General features: G+C 39.2%; 1 protein-coding gene across 4 annotated transcripts in view; it reads right to left on the reverse strand.

The window, feature by feature from the left end:
• Window positions 1-19486, reverse strand: part of SEMA5A (semaphorin 5A) — a 504279-nt gene that overhangs the window by 60738 nt on the left and 424055 nt on the right. For all 4 annotated transcript variants that reach the window (XM_078003818.1, XM_078003819.1, XM_078003817.1 and 1 more), the window contains 1 exon segment: window positions 10672-10819. In XM_078003818.1, the coding sequence (XP_077859944.1) occupies window positions 10672-10819 (148 nt within the window).

Below are 19486 nucleotides of genomic sequence, written 5' to 3' on the forward strand. Positions count from 1 at the left end.
CAGCACAGTCAATTAAGGAGATGAAAATATCTTTTGAGCAGACGTATGTCTCTGCAGCTTTTTGTCGAATTCTCTACTCACTTCATTTTAGAAAGGTGTTGGAAATGAGTCTGCAGAGGCAATATGCTGGCCTCTACAACATGGAACCTACAACAGGCGATGGCTCAGGTGATCTCCACCTTTTCTGTATGTTGGATGAGCAGAGCTAATATCAATTAGACCCACAGGTTTCAGATGGGGATCCTGGGGTGGGGAGAGTGTTACTCTCACTCAGTCATGGCCCAAGTGCCACATGGCATGAAAATATCTCCTGGAACCATGGCCCAGCCTGTACAGCAAGGTGATGGGCTGAAATAGAATTTTGAAACGGAGAATGAGCTATACAAAGATGCAAATGAATACAAGAGCCCAGCCTTGACGCTACAAGTTGCACATCACAAAAAGGAGTACTTGGCTGCTGGTAAGAGGGACAACATTAGTACATCACTTATGTTGGCTGGATGGCCAAATCTCTTTTTAAAATATATGGGCTGAGTGTGCTGGCTCATGCCTATAATCCCAGCACTTTGGGAGGCTGAAGCAGGTGGATCACTTGAGGTCGGGAGTTCAAGACCAGCCTGGCCAACATGGTGAAACCCCATCTCTACTAAAAACATAAAAATTAGCTGAGTGTTACTCAGCTACTCAGGAGGCTGAGGCAGAAGAATCACTTAAACACGGGAAGCAGAGGTTGCAGTGAACTGAGATCATGCCACTGCACTCCAGCCCGGGCAACAGAGTGAGACTCTGTCTCAATAAATAAATAAACAAATAAATAAATAAATAAGAAAAATATGAACAAGGAACACTACTCAAGGAGACCACTGTCTTCTAATTTCAATAGCAAGTGCTTGGTAGAATCAGAAGTAGACAAGGTGAGCTACAGAAATTGACCAAAAACATGTGTCCAATTTGAAGGGAACATTTAATTGACTGAAAGGCCCAATGAGTGTTCTTTATGGATGATCAATTGATTAGCCCCAATCTGTCAGCAGGACCACAATCAAAGACTGAAGATGCATTTGGAAAAGGATATCGTCTGATTGTTTTTAAATAAGCTCCTATTAAGACTTTAAATTTAGAGAGTTACTCTTAATTACTCATTTTTAACAGTTAAAAATCTGACATTTAAAAAACCAGAGACATGGGTTCCATATGACTGAGCATTTGTTATGCCTTCAAAAGAATCTGTTCATTCTGCATGTACTATCTACTCATGTAGGCCTATAAAACATTTTTTAAATTGTGGCCATTTAGTAGAAATTGTTACAATTTAAATATCATTATTGTGTCTCCATATATAAGTTCTGGTTATTTTAATATCAAGTATTGAATAATCTTTATCATGGAATTTATTGGAAAGTTATAAAGGAAAAATTGTGTATGTGTGTGTATGTAATTTAAGTCACTTTTACAGTAGAAAATCTCTTCATGAAAACTTCTTTCAATTAACTTTGCAATCACTGTATTTGAATTATTGTAGGCATAAAATTTTTTAAAACCATAGAAATGTACAGCAGAGTCTTCCAACATTATAAATAAAACATTTTGGTGAAATATTCCAGATCTGCATACCAACTGCAATTTCCAGAGATTGCTGATGATTATTTGTATGTCCTAGAGGCAGACTCTTGATGGATTAATTTCTATAATCCATCATTTTTCTTTTCTCTCCATCTGTGCCATACATCATTCTTAAACTTGATTGAGAAACTTTCAGTGCTAAATTCTAGAAAACTTATACTTTTGTGGCCATCTGCTGTACCACTCAATTTTGTGTACTGATACTAACTTTTTCAAAAAGCTTAAGCCTCCTTTAACAACATGTGGCATTTTCACTCTGACAATCTTTCATATTTGCAAGGTCTTCGCTGAGACAGTTTATAAAAAAAAAAAAAAAGAAAACAAACTTTGCATTCCCATGTTTGTGAAGATATAATATCCAGTTTCAGCAAGGGGGATCAATTATTCCCTTTGCGGAAGAATATTGGGAAATACAAGTGAACGCATTTTACAACCAAAATGCAATGGAAGAGTTCTGATTGCAGCCTTCTTCATAAAGGTCAAGGTCATCTCTTTAGCTTTCGTGGAAATGGGTTACATGAAAATCCTAGATCATCGCCCCCAGATACAGCAATTGTTAAGGAGGGTCATGACTTTCCCCATGGCTACTGAACGGTATTTGAAGGGTAGCTTCCATAAAGGGGAGGGGAAAGACAAAGCAGTCTTAATGATTTTGACTCAAACTAGCTGAAGCCACCAGAGATTTGATTTCACACATCAGCCTGTGCCCAACACGGGTAGATTTTGGGGAGATGAGCCCCTTGGTGTCCTTAACTCTGTCTCCCTGCTTTGCTCCTGTCCTCCTCCTCCCTGACCTAGCTACTCTCAAGGCTGCCAGCTAGTGGGCAGCAGCTCCAGCTTCACACCCAACATTCTGTGTGCAGAGAAAGAAAGGGCCTTCCCTTCCTGTATCTCTCTTATGGAGACCTGAGAACCTTTCCAGAAACATGACTTTTCTTTCATGTGTCCCAGGCAAGAATTGGTCCACACAATGGAGAAACCCTGTGCTAAATAAATATGCCTGGTAGAAAGTAGAGTGCCATCTGGCTTAATAATCAGCATCCATGGCTATGTGATGACTGGGAAGTTCTCACTAGTCCATGGGATCTGTAAGACAGGAGAGCCCCAGATTCTGTTTAACCCCAATTATTGGACTGTAGCCTCAGAAATCCTTTTCTCATTGGTCCGTTCTAGTGTGGTCAGGATTTGTTGTCACAAACCCAGGTGTAGTATGTGCTTTTGGGGCCGCACAGCCCCTCAGCCTTCTGTGGCCCAGCTGTGGGCAATGTGGTGGTCAGTTCTCTGCCAGACACATCCACCTGGGGCACACGCCTTCCTTCCTGTGGCTTTCCATGTTGGGAGTCTTCTCTGAAGCCCCAGGAGACTGCTGGGTTAGTGAAGGTGCAGCCTGGGTGCATCCTCATCCAATGGTAGCTGTGAAGGTGGCACGTTCCCAAGAGGCATCTGCAGGCTTCTCAGAAAATCAGTTCTGCTGCCCACAGCAGTGACCTTGGTGACAAACTCTAATGGGAGCTTTTCCCTCTTTCCTGCCTTACCCCCTCATGCTCCCCACCTGCTGCTGTCGACTTATATATAAAACCACCTACCCTAAGCCCTTGTCTTGTCTCAAAATCTACTTTAAAGAGGGGTCAAGCTATGATGCCAGACTTGTCCCTCTCAGCTCCTATTCCCACGATGAAGAATGTAGTCCAAAATAAAGGTTGGGATCTTATATGTCTCCGAGGCTTAGAAGAACACACTGAGTTTGTATGCACTCAGTTCAGGGCCAGCGTGGCAGCCAGGGTGCGCTGCCCTTTTTCAGAAGTGCTACTCACATCTTCATAAGGTTTAACACTCCCTTTGGAATTCTGCAGTGCACAACCTGCACAACTGTATGCAGTGCCTTTGGGGGAGAAAGTGGAAAAAAAAAAAAAAAGGAGAAAGATGGGCATCACTCCTCAGATGCATCTGGATATCTAGGGCTTCCCCAAGGTTTCTTGCATTCTTCTGGACCCTCAGTTGCATGCACATTCTGAAGCCGCCAGAGGTTGTCTCAATAAGTGATTAACTGTTTGCTAACTGTTAATACTTAGAACCATTCACTTTATCAAATCTCGTATGGGTCATATTTAGCTGGATACAACAAACCTCTATCAGCTCATTAGTGTTCAAGTTAATCTTATGAAAACTACAGTCTTTAACCTTTTCAATTACTTATCAAAGATTAGATGAGGCCACACAGTGTAATGGGGAAACAAGCAGGCCACCATTACAAATGCCTGGCTTTGAGGCTGGCAGCACTTCCTACAGGCTGGGCCATCTCGCTTCTTTGCTCCAATTTCTACATCTATAAGTCGGTTATGCTAATAACAATACTACGTCATTGGATTGTTGGGAGGAATTCCTCACCAATTCCCTAAGAAGTACTTTAAATGATACCTGGCATGTAAAATTATAATGACAGATGATGACGGTGATGAAGAATATTATTTTTATCTATAAAAATTCTGCATGCTTTCAGTGGAGTTAGAGTCAACTATTTTATGTATTTCTTAAACTTTATTTTAGAAAATTTCCTTTCTAGGATTATAAAATGGTATTTTCATGAACAATGGATAAACCGAGTTGTATCTAATCCAGGTCCACTGGCTTTTTAACATAAGAACAGCTTCCAGCCACATCAATAAGTAGGCCATACAAATAGCCAACTATCTATATAGGGTCTGCACCAGTATCCTATTCAACAGTAGTCTGTATGAATACCTTACTATTCACATAGGGTCGGCATCAGTGAGGTTTCAGGGGTATTGTTAAGGGCAGCAAATGAACTTTTGGAAATGGTTCCAGGCCCAAAGTAAAATAACAATCCTTTAACAAACACATATAATTTAATGTGAGCCGTAATGTTCAAGTATCCACAGCTTAGTATATGGTGGGATGACACTGCCCAAACATAACCAAATAAACAAAAACAAGTGAATAAGGAAAAGACTTTTCATGTATCTCTTCATAACAACCCACCTGCCATCTAAGGCAGGACTATGAATCTCTAGGAAGCCACTGTTCAAAAATGAGGACACACCAAATATGAATACAAAGGAAACTAACGATTACAAACAAACAAGCAGCCAATTTTAAAACAGCTTGTTCAACTGTACAAATGTCAATCATCTCTCTCAGGCTACCTTTCCTGTATATTTTTTGATAAAAGGAAGTGCCAGCTGTCTCACTTGAATAAAAGTACATACCACTGCGGAGGTTGTTACGCTCTTGAAAATACTTTAGTACTAAAAATTAAATGGGGAAGGAGAGATAATTTTTTACAGTCTAGGAAGACAGGAAATGAGTATTTCTAAAACCCACAGGAAAACATTGTCTGTGGAGTATTAAGATGCTGCTCACCTGATACCAGTCAAATAGGAAACTTACAGATAAAATTATCCCAGAAATCAAAATTCAATCAGAGTCTAGTCAGATACATGACAAAGATGCTCAGAAAATGTTTTACAAAATAGATCCTAAAAATATAGTTTTTATACCATTAAATTATTTCTACTTACGAAAACACTAGCATTGTCAGAAGTTAAAAAACATTTCTTGAAATCAAACTACAAAAATCATCGACAGTTTGCTTTAGATATCCCCAATTAAGAACAATATAATAATTAAAATTTATACGAAAATATTTACAACAAGCATGTGGTTTGTAGAAAAATCCTGAACATGGATTCAGAACCCTAATTCTGAATAAAAGCAGCAATATTAGGCAGATGAGGCTACATGCAGCTCATACTTTTTAAAAAGTGCGTAACATGTGAGACTCAAATAGTTTTTGTCGTATTAGTGAGGCTGTTTAAAGTTGGGCTTACACACACATTACTGGCCAGAGGCAAATACAGCTGAGACTGCTGAGAAATACGACTGGAGCTAAAACAAATACAAAATATGCCTGTTTGGAGCTTTTGAATGGTCTTGTTTCATGGGTATGAGATATTAGATCTTTCCCATTAATTTCACTGTTCTTGTTCCTGTACTTCCTGAGGGAGATACAGCATCCTGGATTGTCTCAGGACCTTTGAGTGGAAAGACCTGGATCCGGGGTCTTGCTGTCTCCAGCTGCAGGGTTTTTGGGTACCTAACCAGTTTTCTATAGGTCTTGACTTTCTCATTTGGAAAATCAAGAAAACACGTGACGACCTTCCCCAAAGCATTCTGCAGACCCTAATGTGCTACAGAAAAATGTGGTATTTTGTAATGTCTGTCATTATTTTCATATGTCACAACCTCTTTAAACTTCCAATGGTCAGGTTTCATTTGCTCTGAAGATTATCCCTTGTGCCATTATTTGACACAAACAAATGTTAGTGTGTTATATCAACTCTGATTGACCCTCACAGAATCCCTTTTGACAGCATGTATTGATTATAATGTCTTTCTTCTTGACCTTTCCAGGCTTTCTGTGGTCTGGTTCCTTTGTATCTAGGAAATAAATATCTACCCTATGCTTCCTGTTGCTCTCTTAAATCATAGCTTTTGGTCAATTGTTTCATACTTTACATGATATTTCAGTAAGAAATATAGTGCTAGAAATACTAAGTCTGTTGTTCTTTGTAAATTATTTTTGCTGTATCTGACGCTGTCTTTAGCTCTGACATAGCAAAAAAGTAATTTAAATCTGCTAAACCTTTGAGGAAATTTTGAGTTGCATCAATTTAAGAACTAATTCTACGTATACAAAATAATATTTTATATCTTTCTTCCTTTCATGTGTCGTAATTTTCAGCCAAAATGTAGAGTTAAGATTTGTGTTATGAGTTTATCTTCGATTAATTCCTATGCTCAGGATGATCTCCTAATAGTATTCTTATGGTTGGCTAAAATGATCACAATATGATAAAAATCAAGAATGTAAATCAAGAGAAGAGCTATAGAAAGACAAAAAGCTCCTCTTTCTTTTAAGCTACACTCCAACCTAAATAGGAGTAAAGAAAAGTAAGGCTTATCATTTATCACTTAACATTGGGCAAATAAATTATGCAAATGGAGTTGTGCTATTAAATTCTATTTTGTGCCCAGAGGACCAGTTCTCAAATGCTGGTCCAGTCCCCCACTGGCAACTTGCTACTGGGCAAGTTCATTAGTCTTTCTCAGGCTGATTTTTTCCATCTCCAAGCAGAGGTAATAATGAAAACTGCCTGGCAGGGATACAGAGAGAATAAACATAATAAATTTTAATTACTCTTAGTGTAGTGCAGGGCATGTAGTAGGCACTCAACAAAAGTTATTTTATGATGTAATACAGGATTTCGGGCTATCATTAAATATTAACTCCAGTATGTGTAGTTATAACTTAATTTCAATATTTAATTTGACATCACCTAGTAAGTCGGGATTTGCAAAGCTTCATCCAACAAGAATTGTTAGTTACTATTGTCAAAACAGGGAAAAAAGGAAACACACATATGAGAGTGATAATCATTTCTATTTTATAAATGTCTATGTTAGACTTGGCACTGGGCTAGGATATATAGAAATATTAGGTACTATATGTAATCTTCTAAACAGCTTTGTCATTCAAGTGTTCATGCTTCATATTTCATTTGAAAACAACCGTGTGGAGAAGTAGAACAGCAGGTAAAATCTCACAGTGACTCAGAGGCAGAGCCCCTCTGACCCACCATCCTGCTCCTCCCACCCACTCGGTGAAGTCACAGGCATGAGGGGCTGAGACACAGACCTGGGGAGCAGCAGCAAGGACCAGAGGAGCCCAGATGCTGCTATGGGTTTAGCCTACTTGGAAGTGGGGAGTAAGCATCTGTTTTTTAAGTGTCTCATTCTGAGCTCATCGGAGCTATCAGCCACCAGGGAGGGACATTTGCTAGAAGTGGTCCCTCAATCAGCTGGACACATGTGCCCCAGGGTCTAAAGAAGGAATGCCAGGGTCAGGGTCCAGAGAAGGAAGGCCAGGGTCACAGAATCATCAATTTCAGGGTCTGGCCCTGCATTTTGCAGAGCAAGACAGAAGCCCAGAGGGCAGTGAGTGTATCTCAAGTTCACAAAGTGACAACACAAGATCCAGGTCCTCCCTCTGTGTCTGTCAATCAGCTCCCCAAACTAACCCAAGGCTCCGGAGTTACCCAAGCAATTTACAAGTAGGGATTCGTGGAGAGAACTAATAGCTCTTGGCAAGGGTCCTTCACTGCCTCTTTATTAAGATTCAGATAAAGGCTTGGTGACTTAGTCTAAGACAAGGACATAGAAATTTCACAAGTGAAGCTGGGAAAATCCTTTCATGAAATTTCAGCTTTAAAGTGTTGGCAGAAGCAAAGATTCTTGAGTCTTTTCTAACCGATGCATACTTGAACTTGAAATAATCAATTCTTTCTTTTTCTATAAGCTGTTATAATAATCAGGAAATTCAGGTTGTTATACTTTCCACAAACATGTTCTGTATTGTGTAAATGACATTTCACTAGCTGACTCCCATTTTTAATAAGATGGAGTTCAGAGAAGCAGCTGAAGCCCATGGAAAACAATGAAAGAAATGAGACTAGGAAGGAGCACTCAAACGTGAGACCTGCCAGACCTTACAGATGGCGCCTCCTTGATACAGGAGCTCTGGGTAGGAAAAACCAACACCGCCTTCTCCAAGGATGACGCTGAGACTCAGAAATGTCACCTCTTATCCAGTCACACACTGGCAAGAAGATGGTCACTTCATGACTCAAAAATCAATACTTTTTTTATACTTAGCGCTACTATCTTGATATTAGAACTCAATAAAAACCAAACCCTTTGTGGCCAAAGATTTATGAACTGCAGCTAGAATATGAAGACCAAAAATGTTGCTTTAGCTAGGTAACTATCATTTTTAAGTCAACGTCTTAGGAATTCAACTGATAGTATAGATCTTGCAAACAATCCAAAGAAACCGAGCCCTTCCTCTCTACTGCTTGCATTCCTCAATTGGTGTGAGCTGGCATTCCTGCCTTAGGACAGACAGAAACCGAAAAGCATGGGAGAAGCCATGTCAGAAGAAATATAAATAGACTCCCACCACTGACAAGTAGATTGCTCCTCATTGCCACAATAACACCTTCCTAGAAGTAGACTACCCAAAGGCTAAGTTTGGTGGTAAAAACAAAAAGAAAAACAAACTCTTAAATTTGCTAAAAAGTGACAATAGTCTCTTTGGAGACACATGTATTTTTCTGGATTTGAAAGCAGCGGTTACATTTGTTTCATAAACTGTAATTCTGTAATAAAGCAATAAATACATTGACATTTTAGAAAGACCTTCAATGTTTACATTTATAATCAGATGTACGTCACACATACACACATATTACAGTAACTACATAAAAATGCTACATTCTTGCTTAATATAATTTTTTCGTTCATTAAGCTATATTTGAAGGTAACTATAAAAGTCAATTAACAATGAGAAAATTAATGATGTGGACTGTTTTCTGAATTTTTCACACTGCAATATATTTAGAAACTAAGGTGTGAGATCAACCCAGATCATCCATTCCTGTGGTTTCCCAGCAAATGAGACAAACCTCGACATGGCAATGCAGCCCTCAGTGGGCACACATCATGCCACCAGGAACAAAACATGACATTCTTCAGCACAACAGAAAGTTACCCCATTTGAATGGTTTTCCTAGAACATGTGAGTGTTCATAAATTTGCCATTTTAAAATTATTTAAAATAAATAGTTTTAAATGTCAGCATCTGAAATATGAATAAATATATATCTTAATGAAGATTTCTCATGGTCTACAGTTAGTTCAGGCTGATCTGGAAAGAACTATCTTTATAATAAGTACTAGATTATATGAGAGTTATGACAATATCTTTTCCAGTGTGAAGAGGAAGAAATCTAATTGTAATTTCCAATAACAGAAATCTCCTTGGGTCTGGTGTAATATCTGACAAAGCACCTCATAACCCTCTTCCTGTCTCTGAATTTCCCAAGGATATCTCGGCTATGTGATTTTTGCATGTCACAAAAGCAGGCTTTACAGCAGCATATAAACATTGCTCAGCCTCACGAACCAAAGGATAAAGAGGCTGCAAAGGCCAGCTGGAAAGATCAGTAAGGAAAGAATTCAGCTAGACCTTCTCGTGCTGAGCCTCTCCATCAAAACTTTTGCTACTGTCTGTGTCCACTCTGGAGCCAGCACCAGGGGCAGGCGAGTGAGGGAAAATGCTGTTACTCTTACAGAAGAAGCAGGAAGAGCAAAAGTAAGCCTTTTGAAAAGAGCCTGCCCAAGTGGAATTTTATTTGACAGTTTAAAGTGTTAAAAGAAATATAAACTGTAAAGGCAGGTTTTTTAATTCTCTCTGCATTGGCACCAACTTGCTCTAACAATGGCTCCATATAGTTTCTCAGTCCTCAGGGTGTATCTGGTTCATCCCACAGTGTTCTATACCTTGGTGTAGGCCTGGCATGGAATAATATTCCATGTCCCAAACCAAATACAGTGTCCATATACAAGCAGGCTGAAGGCTTGTCACTCAGAAATCAGAACAGAAAAACTCCTGGGACAGTTGATCCCATGTGTGAATATTTGATTCATGAAGCCTCCAAGCTACTCTGAATTTCCAGTATTTTCACCAGATATTCTAATTAAATTGAAAAACTTGCATGATTTTGCAATCTAGTGCTTGACCATGTTGTGTTTACAGAGCACTTAGTGTTTGCAGAACATCTAGTGTCTGCCAAGAATCTAATGTTTGCAGAAGATCCAGTGTGTGAGAGGACCTGATACCTTCCAAGCATCTATTGTAGGGGGAGCATCCAGCGTCTGGACATGTCATATTTATAGAGCATTTAGTATCTGGAGAGCATAAAGTGTGTGCAGAGCTTCTGGCATGTACAGAGCACCTGGTGTGTGAGACCACTTAGTGTTCGCAGTGTACCAAGTATGTGCAGAACCCCTAGTGTGTGCAGAACATTTATTGTTTGCAGAACCTCTAATGCATGCAGAGCATTTTGTGTGTATTGAGTCTGAATTCCTGGTTCTGGATGGTGAGCTGGGTATGAGAAGGAGGCTACTCACCACATTGCAGCCTGCACAGTCAGGCCCGTTCTCACAGGTCCTGCGGCGAGCTTGAATGCCACCCCCGCACTGGGCTGTGCACCGTTCCCAAGGACCCCAGCCTGTCCAGAACATGTGTGGGGGACATAGCAAATGTTCATTGCAGTACCTGTAATGAGGAAACCGAAAGGAAAAGGAAACTAATTAGTGCCACTTGAAACCACCGACGTTTCCATCTCCATCCCTGCAGCAGATGTTGAACCCATGGGCATGCTCTGCGTGGGGGAGCTTTTTGTATTTTGAGCAGTTGCACCATACAGAAGGCAGATGTGGTGCTGGCCATGCTGTGTGTGCACAGACAATGGGATGCGCGGCAGACAGTGAAGAAAATGCTAAACTCACAATGCAGGATGGATCTTCCTGTGCAGCCAATTAAAGGAAAAACAAACAAAACCCTTCAAACAGACACCCAAAAATAAGAGTATACAGAAAATATCTAGGTAGGGCATTTATCTTCTGAACATAAACATTGAAAGATAAGGCAGATTACAAATACAAAGTCAGCATAGCTTTACTTGGAATCCCTTTCTCATTCTTGAATCAAATCAGCTCATAGTTATATTAGGATAAGCTAAAGAAAAGTTAAAGCATGGGATTAGCATGAAGGCCCATGCTATATATTGCTTAGGCTATTCTACTTTTAAATTTATTTGTAGGCTCTCAAAATAATTCCAAACAATTTAAAAGACCACTCGTTATTCAAAAAGAATTGAATTATTATACAGTTTTACAAACATTAGTTCAATTTTTCAGTGTTTGAATACACTTCTATACTTCTACATATTTTGCCAAATGTCAGTCAAATATCCAAAGCCTCCTTTATCTTCATCATGAGTCATATTTCTCTTCAATTTTTAACACTGCAAGTGAAATGAAGTGAAGTGAGGAAACCAAACAAACAAAAAACGAAAAGGAAAAAGCCTGGCATTCTACAGATTACAGATCATAGAAGGCAGAGGTTACTCTGAACAGCAGCAAATGCAGCGAGACACACTCGGCGATTAATAGTCCATCTACGAAGCCCAAATTCCCAAATTTACCTTCTAGAGAATACTAGAATGCACAACTTTTTCTCATGTCCTCCTCTCTTGCCAGGCCATCTGCCTTAAGAAACAAGAGGCAAAGGTTCCCATCTGCTGGCATAAGTCAGACACCTTTATTGTCATCAATATTAATAAAGACTTAATCTTGCAGGGCCTATGCAAGAGGAATTGCAAGGGGCTTCCTGATCACAGGCATTCACAGTTGAAGAGAAACACAGGGGTATGAACACAGCTCAGGATGTGCAAAACTATCTTAATACACAGTGGCATTACTGTAATTATTTATGCAGAAGTAAATGCTTTTACGGAACTGAAAATAAGGGCAAATGGTAGCCAGCCACCAGGAAAATAAGTTTGGAGAGTGTAGTTTCCCGACAGTAAATGCTGGTAAGATAGAACTGTTTTCCTGTCAAACCAGAAAAATTTCATGGGGAATGTGAGGGCTTCAGGAACAGGGACAGTGTGAAAAGCAGAAAGCAAGGTCAAGCTGAGGGGTGCTGACAGGATGGGGCACACTGAACCCCTGCCAGCGTTTTGAAAAACAATGGAAGGTAGAAATGGAATTCTACGCATGAAAGGTCATTGAGAAGAACAAAACAGAAAAAGGCAACAGGGAGTGGGATGATCTGTCTTTACCAAATACAGTAGAAAACTGGAACTTTATGAGAAATCAGGAAAGTTCCACAGAGCTCCAGAGACAAAATAACTCCATGAGAGTTAGATGGCAGACTTATCTCCAGGAGTGGTGTTTCATTTGACTATGCTCTGGAGTCCCTGAGATTCAAGGAGCTCCTCATATTTCAGTATGGGGTCTGCATCTCCCCAGACAGGGCAGTTTAGCAGCAGGAAGAGCCCATAGAACAAACAGCAACTAGAGGACACTGGATTGCAACAATTCAAATGAGAGATACTCCAACCTAGAAAAAAAACTACAGTGGTGTTGGAAAGAAGGGGAAGAAGTGGTGGAGATGGAGCTTGGTATAGTTAAAGAACAATATGGCAACTGTGTGACTGTAAAGAAAACAAAACAAAACAGGGGAGTCCAAAGTCAGCCTCGTAACTGAAAGTGGAAGGCAGAAGACACTCTTACTTCCAGGGACAGAGAGGTGATATGCAGTGGGTGAAGGAACCTCCAGAGAGTCAAGAATCAATTGGGCAAGCAGTTTAGTTTGTCTAAACTTACATTTTTGAGCATAGCCAATGGAACTGAACAGTTATCACTCTTGCTTATCTTTTCCACATTTAAGATAACACAGAAACGTAAGGTTTTCCTCTTTAGATGGTAACTATAGTCTCCCAGGGTCCGATTCTCAGAGCTCAGGGCCACTGGACATTCCTACATGTAGTAGGGGAAGGGAAAGGACCTTCCAGTTAAGAGATCATGGCCTCCAGATAGGAGAGACAAGACAAATGTGAGAATACAACAGATGAAAATCATTAGATCTTAGGCAGTACGTGCAAATGTGTCGAGTTCCAATAAGTAAATATTAATATGTGTGTTGGTTCATGGAGTATTCCAGGAGAAAATTGACATTTGTTTAGAGAACATATTTTGAGGAAGTCAAGAAAACTCAGAATATCAGAACTCTCAGCATTTAGTTAAAATATCTATGTGTAGATCACTGTGGGTAGAAGGAGAAGTAGGCCATCTCCATTTCTAAGCTGATTCACCGGCATTTAAAAGGCATGGACTTCTTAGAAAACTTGATCCTAATTTCAGCTTTCAACAACCCCCCTCCTAAAAAACAACAACAAAAAAATGGGTATGGAAGGCAGAGGGAAACCTTACTAAAAATGTGTATAAGGCCCTTAACTTTTAATAAAAAGCACAGCAGCTGAGCTACCATTTCCCCAAAGCAAAATAAACCATAGTGCACAAATCCTTTCTCTTATTTGCTGACAGCAGGCCACCTCTGAAAATGCTCAGCATGTTATTATTGTAAAAATCTACTGCAGGGTAACCTGTGCCTGGAACTTTCAGCCAGTGTTAATAAATTGTCTACTGAGCTGCATTTTAAGGTTGTCAATAACCTGCCTTGTTTTTTTCTCTTTCTGCTATAGTAGTCCACGAAACAAGCCACACCAGGATCTGCTGGGGCGTCACCCTCTGAAATCGCAGCCTCCCCAGTGAGAGAGGTCAGAGGGAAATATAAATTGTTAGGCTAGCTCTATCTCTTTGTGTCTGGGTTTTCACTTAGGAATTCACCCTGGAAGAGACTGCTCAGAGGCAGAGTCCTTGGAAGCCTGTAAGTATGGATCCTCCACAATTGTGAGAAAGCATTTCCTCTGACCTGCTCCCTGCCCCCACCCCAACTTACTCACGCTCCTGAGAGAAGCCCCTCTTATGAAGCTATACAAAAAACAACGAGGTTGGAAGTCAGTTACCTTGGCATCTCTGCTGGTTAAGCGTTTTTAAAATTAATTGTGGATAAAATATCTACACAATGGGCCAGCAGTTGGTGTCCTTTCTCTAGTCCCCAACACGCTGCTGACTTTTAGCAAATAATGAGCTACAATGTTTTCCAAATGGCTCTTGAGTGTCTCTACTATGTTAAAGCATTGCAAGTCACAGATGCATCTCATGATGCATTAATAATTAAGATTTTAATTTTGCCCATGACTGCTTATTCTCATTTTGTATTTAAAAGTCAATTGATGTCCCAGCACTGTTTCTCTATAAATTATCCACTTTTTAAAATCACAAATCTAGTCTCTTATAAAAATAATGACCTTTTATGATTCCATATGGACTAGATTCTCAGCACTATATCATGCAATAAATTGTGCTTTCTGTTACAAATTATAAATTGCATAAATTATGTTCCATTCTGGTTAGATCCATGCTAGTTGCTCACTGCGATCTTTGTTAACCTGAACCAATCAGGGCCTCTTCTGAACTATGTTCTCCTTGCTTCACTCTAAATGATGAGCCCTCTACTGGGCCATACTGCTATAATTAAATTTTTATGTCAACAGAGAAACTGCATGTACATTAAATCTACCATAATATTTAATTCAAGCCATTTAGGAAGAAAAATAACTTGTGAAGAACATCAGTTTGCCTCACCACAGGATTCAGCAAACATACCGATGAAGACAAATAATCACATAATAAAAACCACTGAGCCCTGGGACTCTTAACTTTGAGAACGCATTGGACAGGCTCTATCATGGTCCCCGTGATCCCCAGCTCCTAGAATTCACACCTTGTGTAATCTCCTCCTATTGACTGTGAGTGGGACCTGTCACTGGCTTCTAACCAACAGAATATGTGAAAGATTTTGGAATGTCACTTCTGTCATTATGTTGCTTAGATTGTAATGCCCTTATTGCAAGAAAACTTTCTCCCTTATTGGCTTTGAGGAAGCAAGCAAAAAGGTGAGAAGGACCCAGTTGTCAAGGATTTGAGGGCAGCCTCCAGCTAACAGCCATCAAGAAACTGAGGCCCTCAGTCTGACATCCCACAAGGAACTGAAGGCTGCCAACAACAACATGATCTTGGGGGCAGGTCTTTCTCTAGCTGAGCCCTGATGACATCACAGTCAGGGCCTCTATGTTGATCACAGCCTTGTGAGAACCTGAAGTTGTGCCCAGTCTACGAAACTCACAGACACCATGAGCAAATAAACACCTGGTGCTTCAAATGCCTAAGTCTGTGGTAATGTTATTATACAACTATTAAAACAGACTGTGGTACGTCGGAGTGTGGTGCTACTGTAAGAGGTTAAAATGTGAAACTGGCTTTGAGACCAGGGAATGGCAGGAAGCAGAATAATTTTGAGGAGAACATTAAAGAAAATCTAAATCACCTTGAATCATCCATTAGTAGAAATCTGGAGTTAAAAGACACGGCCAGTAAGGGTTTAGAGGAAAATGGGATAAAGAACTAAAACTGAACATCAAAAAAGACAACCTTTCCACCACACACACAACAAAGAAAAATATGTGACATGATGCATGTGCCAATTGGTTCAATTTAGCCATCCATAATGTATTCATATTTTAAACAACATTTTGAACATGATAAATATTTACAAATTTTGTCAAAAATAAATTAGTTATTGAAAAAGACAAAAACACAATTAGAAAAACAGACAAAATATTTGAATAGACATTTCTATAAATAAGATACACTAATGTCCACTAAGCATATGAGAAGAAGCTCAATATTATTAGTCACTAAGGAAATTCAAATCAAAACCACAATGAGATACCAGTTCATACCTACTAGGATGGCTAAAATTAAAGAAAAAAAAGTAACAAGAATGCGAAGAAATTGGAACTCTCATACATTGCTGGTGGGAATGAACATTGGTGAAGTCCCCTTAGAAAGCAGTGTGGTGTTTCTTCAAAAAGATAAACATAGAATTAACATACACTGCAGCAATTTCACTCCTAGATATACAGTATTCACAAAAGAATTAAAACAGGGACTTAAAAAGATACTCATATGCCAATATTCAGTACAGCATTGACAATAGTCAAAAGATGAAAGTAAACCAAGTGTCCACTGATGAAAAAAAAATGGATAAACAAAATGCGGGATAGCCATACAACTGAATCTTATTTAACTTTACAAAAGGAATAAAGTTCTGACACATGCTACAACATGAAGGAACCTTGAACATTATGCTAAGTGAAACAAGCCAGACACAAAATGGCAAATACTATAGGATTCCACTTATGTGACATATCTATAAGAGGCAAATTAGTAGAGACAGAATATAAATTAGAGGTTACCAGGCATTGGCAGGAGGGTGGAATAAGGAATTGTTATTATTGCTTAACAATTACAGAGTTTATGTTTCGGGTGATAAAAAGTTTTGGAAATAGTAGTTATGGTTATACAATAATGTGAATATAAATAATGTCACCGAATTACACACTTATAAATAATTAAGTGGCAAATTTATGTTTTTCGTGTGTGTGTGTGTGTGTGTGTGTGTAAAACCACAATAAAAACTTAAAAAGTAAACAGGAATGTATTATCAGGAACTGGAAAAAGGGAGAATCGCATTACACAATGGGTAAAAGCTGCCAAAATTGTTACCTATGGTAGTATGAAAGGCAAAACACCTAAGTTGAATTACATAACTAAGGAAATTTCCAAGCAAAGTGTTGAAGGTACTGCTTGGTCTCTTCATGCTGCTTACAGTAAAATGTAGGTGAAGAAAGAAAGACTGAGGAATGGATTATTAAACTAAAAGAATAGGGACTGGATGATTTTGGAAATCATTCACTTTTAATGAAAAATGATGCAAAAAATATAAAATAGCTTTCACAGTCCTTTCAAGTACTGTTAGGGAAGGTTGGAATAGTAAAAGCTGAGGTAGTGACTATAAAACCTTTTATTGCAACCTCAGAAAGATGAAAGAATTGGAGTAGTATTTAGTTACGCAGAGTCCTTTCTAGAGCAACTGTGTGCCTCACAGATCCTCTCAACTGCATCAGATCACCTCTAGTAAGCTGGAGGGTGCTGTCTCTCAGCCATCTCAGCAGCACCCCAAGGTAGAGAAAGGCTAACTCAAAAATGTCTGTGAATGTAGCTTTTGTGTAGTGGAGTAAACCTTGTGGAAATCCATTGAAGACTCATAATGTTTTTCAGAAACTTACTTCCACAAAGATACCAGCAGCTTGGATGGAAAGGGACAGAGAAAATACCCATGAAAGGCTGCTGAAACCCTACACATTCTACTGACAGGAAGGAAGCTGACAAAACTACCTAGCTACAAGCACATGCTCTCTTCATGAAAAAGAAAGCCTGATTCATGAAGTATAACTAACAGCCCAGAAGGCAGAGCCAAGAACCATAAAACATTATGCCCATTCCTTGAACTTAATTAAGCAACTCTCAACACTTGCTCAGCTAGATTTCATAATTTATATGGAACAGTGATTCCTTTATAATTTCCATCACCCCATACCACCTACTGCCTTTTTTAACAGGAATGAATCAACTCTGGAAGATAGACTTTACAGTGACCCTAGTGAGCTCTACCTCCTGATATTCATACCCTGTGTCATCACCTCCTCTAGGTTGTGGAGGCCTGTGTCTTATTTCCGACCAACAGAATATGGCAAAGGGGTGAGATGTCACTTTTGTGATTATGTTACAAAAGTTTGTAATGCCCGTCTTGCAAGGAGACTGTCTTTCTTGCTGGATTTTAAAAGGCAAGTGACAACACCAGGAGGGATCACTTGGCAAGAAACCGAGAGTGATCTCTGGATAACGACTATGTAAGGAATTGAGGTCTGCAGTTTGACAGCCCACAAAGAACTGAATACAAACAACAACCACATGATATTGGAAGTGAATCTTTCCCCAGTGGAGCCTCAGATGAGACCACAGCTCTAGCCCATGTTTTGATTGAAGCCTGCTGAGGCCCCAAGCATAGGATCTAGCTAGCCATATAGGAATTCCTGACCCATTGGGACTATGGGATTTCAAAAAGAAATGTGTGTTGTTTTGAGCCATAAAGTTTATGGAACTACTATTACACAGCAGGAGGAAACTAGCACAGATAACAACATTTGCATCTTGATAATATTTATAGAGGTCCATTTTTTCCTTTTGTTAGTAGCCTCTCTGGGAGTTGGTGCTTCTACTCAGCTCTTGATACTCCAGAAAATCTTTTCAAGAAAATGTCAGAAGAGAAAAACAAAGTGTCTGTACGTTCTAAAGTACATGTAAAATTAAGCTAGCATTATTTTTCAGAAAAAAAATAATGTAAATATTTCTGATATTTTTGTTGCAACAAAGCTCCCATTGAATAATTCTACATATTGGAGATGTCCCAGATGAAAAATCACTAACTATAAACCTACCATTAACTTAGGGAATCTTTTGAGAAGATCAATTCATTATCTTGTAGCTACCCAGGATTTCTTGAGGGTTGATGGTGTTCAGATAAATATGATATAAATTTATTATTTCTTATGCCTAGTTCTTAGTCTTTTGTATGCTCCCATGGAGATCATAGTCTCTTTCAATCTTGAGTTTAGTCCTCAAATATCCCTATTGTTGGATCTGAATGCTTTTATATTTCTTAGGTGAAGAGACCTTTCGTATAACATGGCAGAGACACCTAAGAACCTATTGCTTATGAAGACCACGGAAGAAACTTTAGGTACTTGGTTTTTCTGGTTTTCATTAAGCTCCTAGTAGCCCCCTAGAAAGACTATTCAATAGAAAAGCTTAAATTTTATAAAAAATTTTACATAGTCCTTGTTCTTAGTATCCATCTCTTATTTAAATTCACGTTTTCCCCCATTGAGCAAATGCTAATCTACAAGTGAACATTTCTTCTGTACAAAAGGAATATTTTACATGTAAGTCCCTCAAACACACTTGCCGTCTTCATTCCTCATCTTTTCCTGAAGACACTGCTGTATGAAAAATCCTATGTGGATGCAAACATACACATCTGTCAGCCACATTGTGAATCAGCCTCTTCTTTCCTGAGTGATCAGCCTGGGAATGGTGATAACACATGCTAAATTTGTGGTGGTGCCTTGACTCTAGGGAAGACTTTGCACAGATGGAAGTGACTTTGCCTCGATGGGCTGTACAGGTTGAGCATCCCTCAGCTGAAATGTTCAGGACCATTAGTGTTTTGGATTTCACATTGTTTCAGATTTTGGAATATTGGTGTCTATATAATGAGATATCTTGGGGATAGGACCCAAGTCTAAATACAAAATTCATTCATGCATCAAATATACCATATACACAA

Source organism: Macaca mulatta, chromosome 6 (genome assembly GCF_049350105.2).
Source record: "Macaca mulatta isolate MMU2019108-1 chromosome 6, T2T-MMU8v2.0, whole genome shotgun sequence".
NCBI lineage: Eukaryota > Metazoa > Chordata > Mammalia > Primates > Cercopithecidae > Macaca > Macaca mulatta.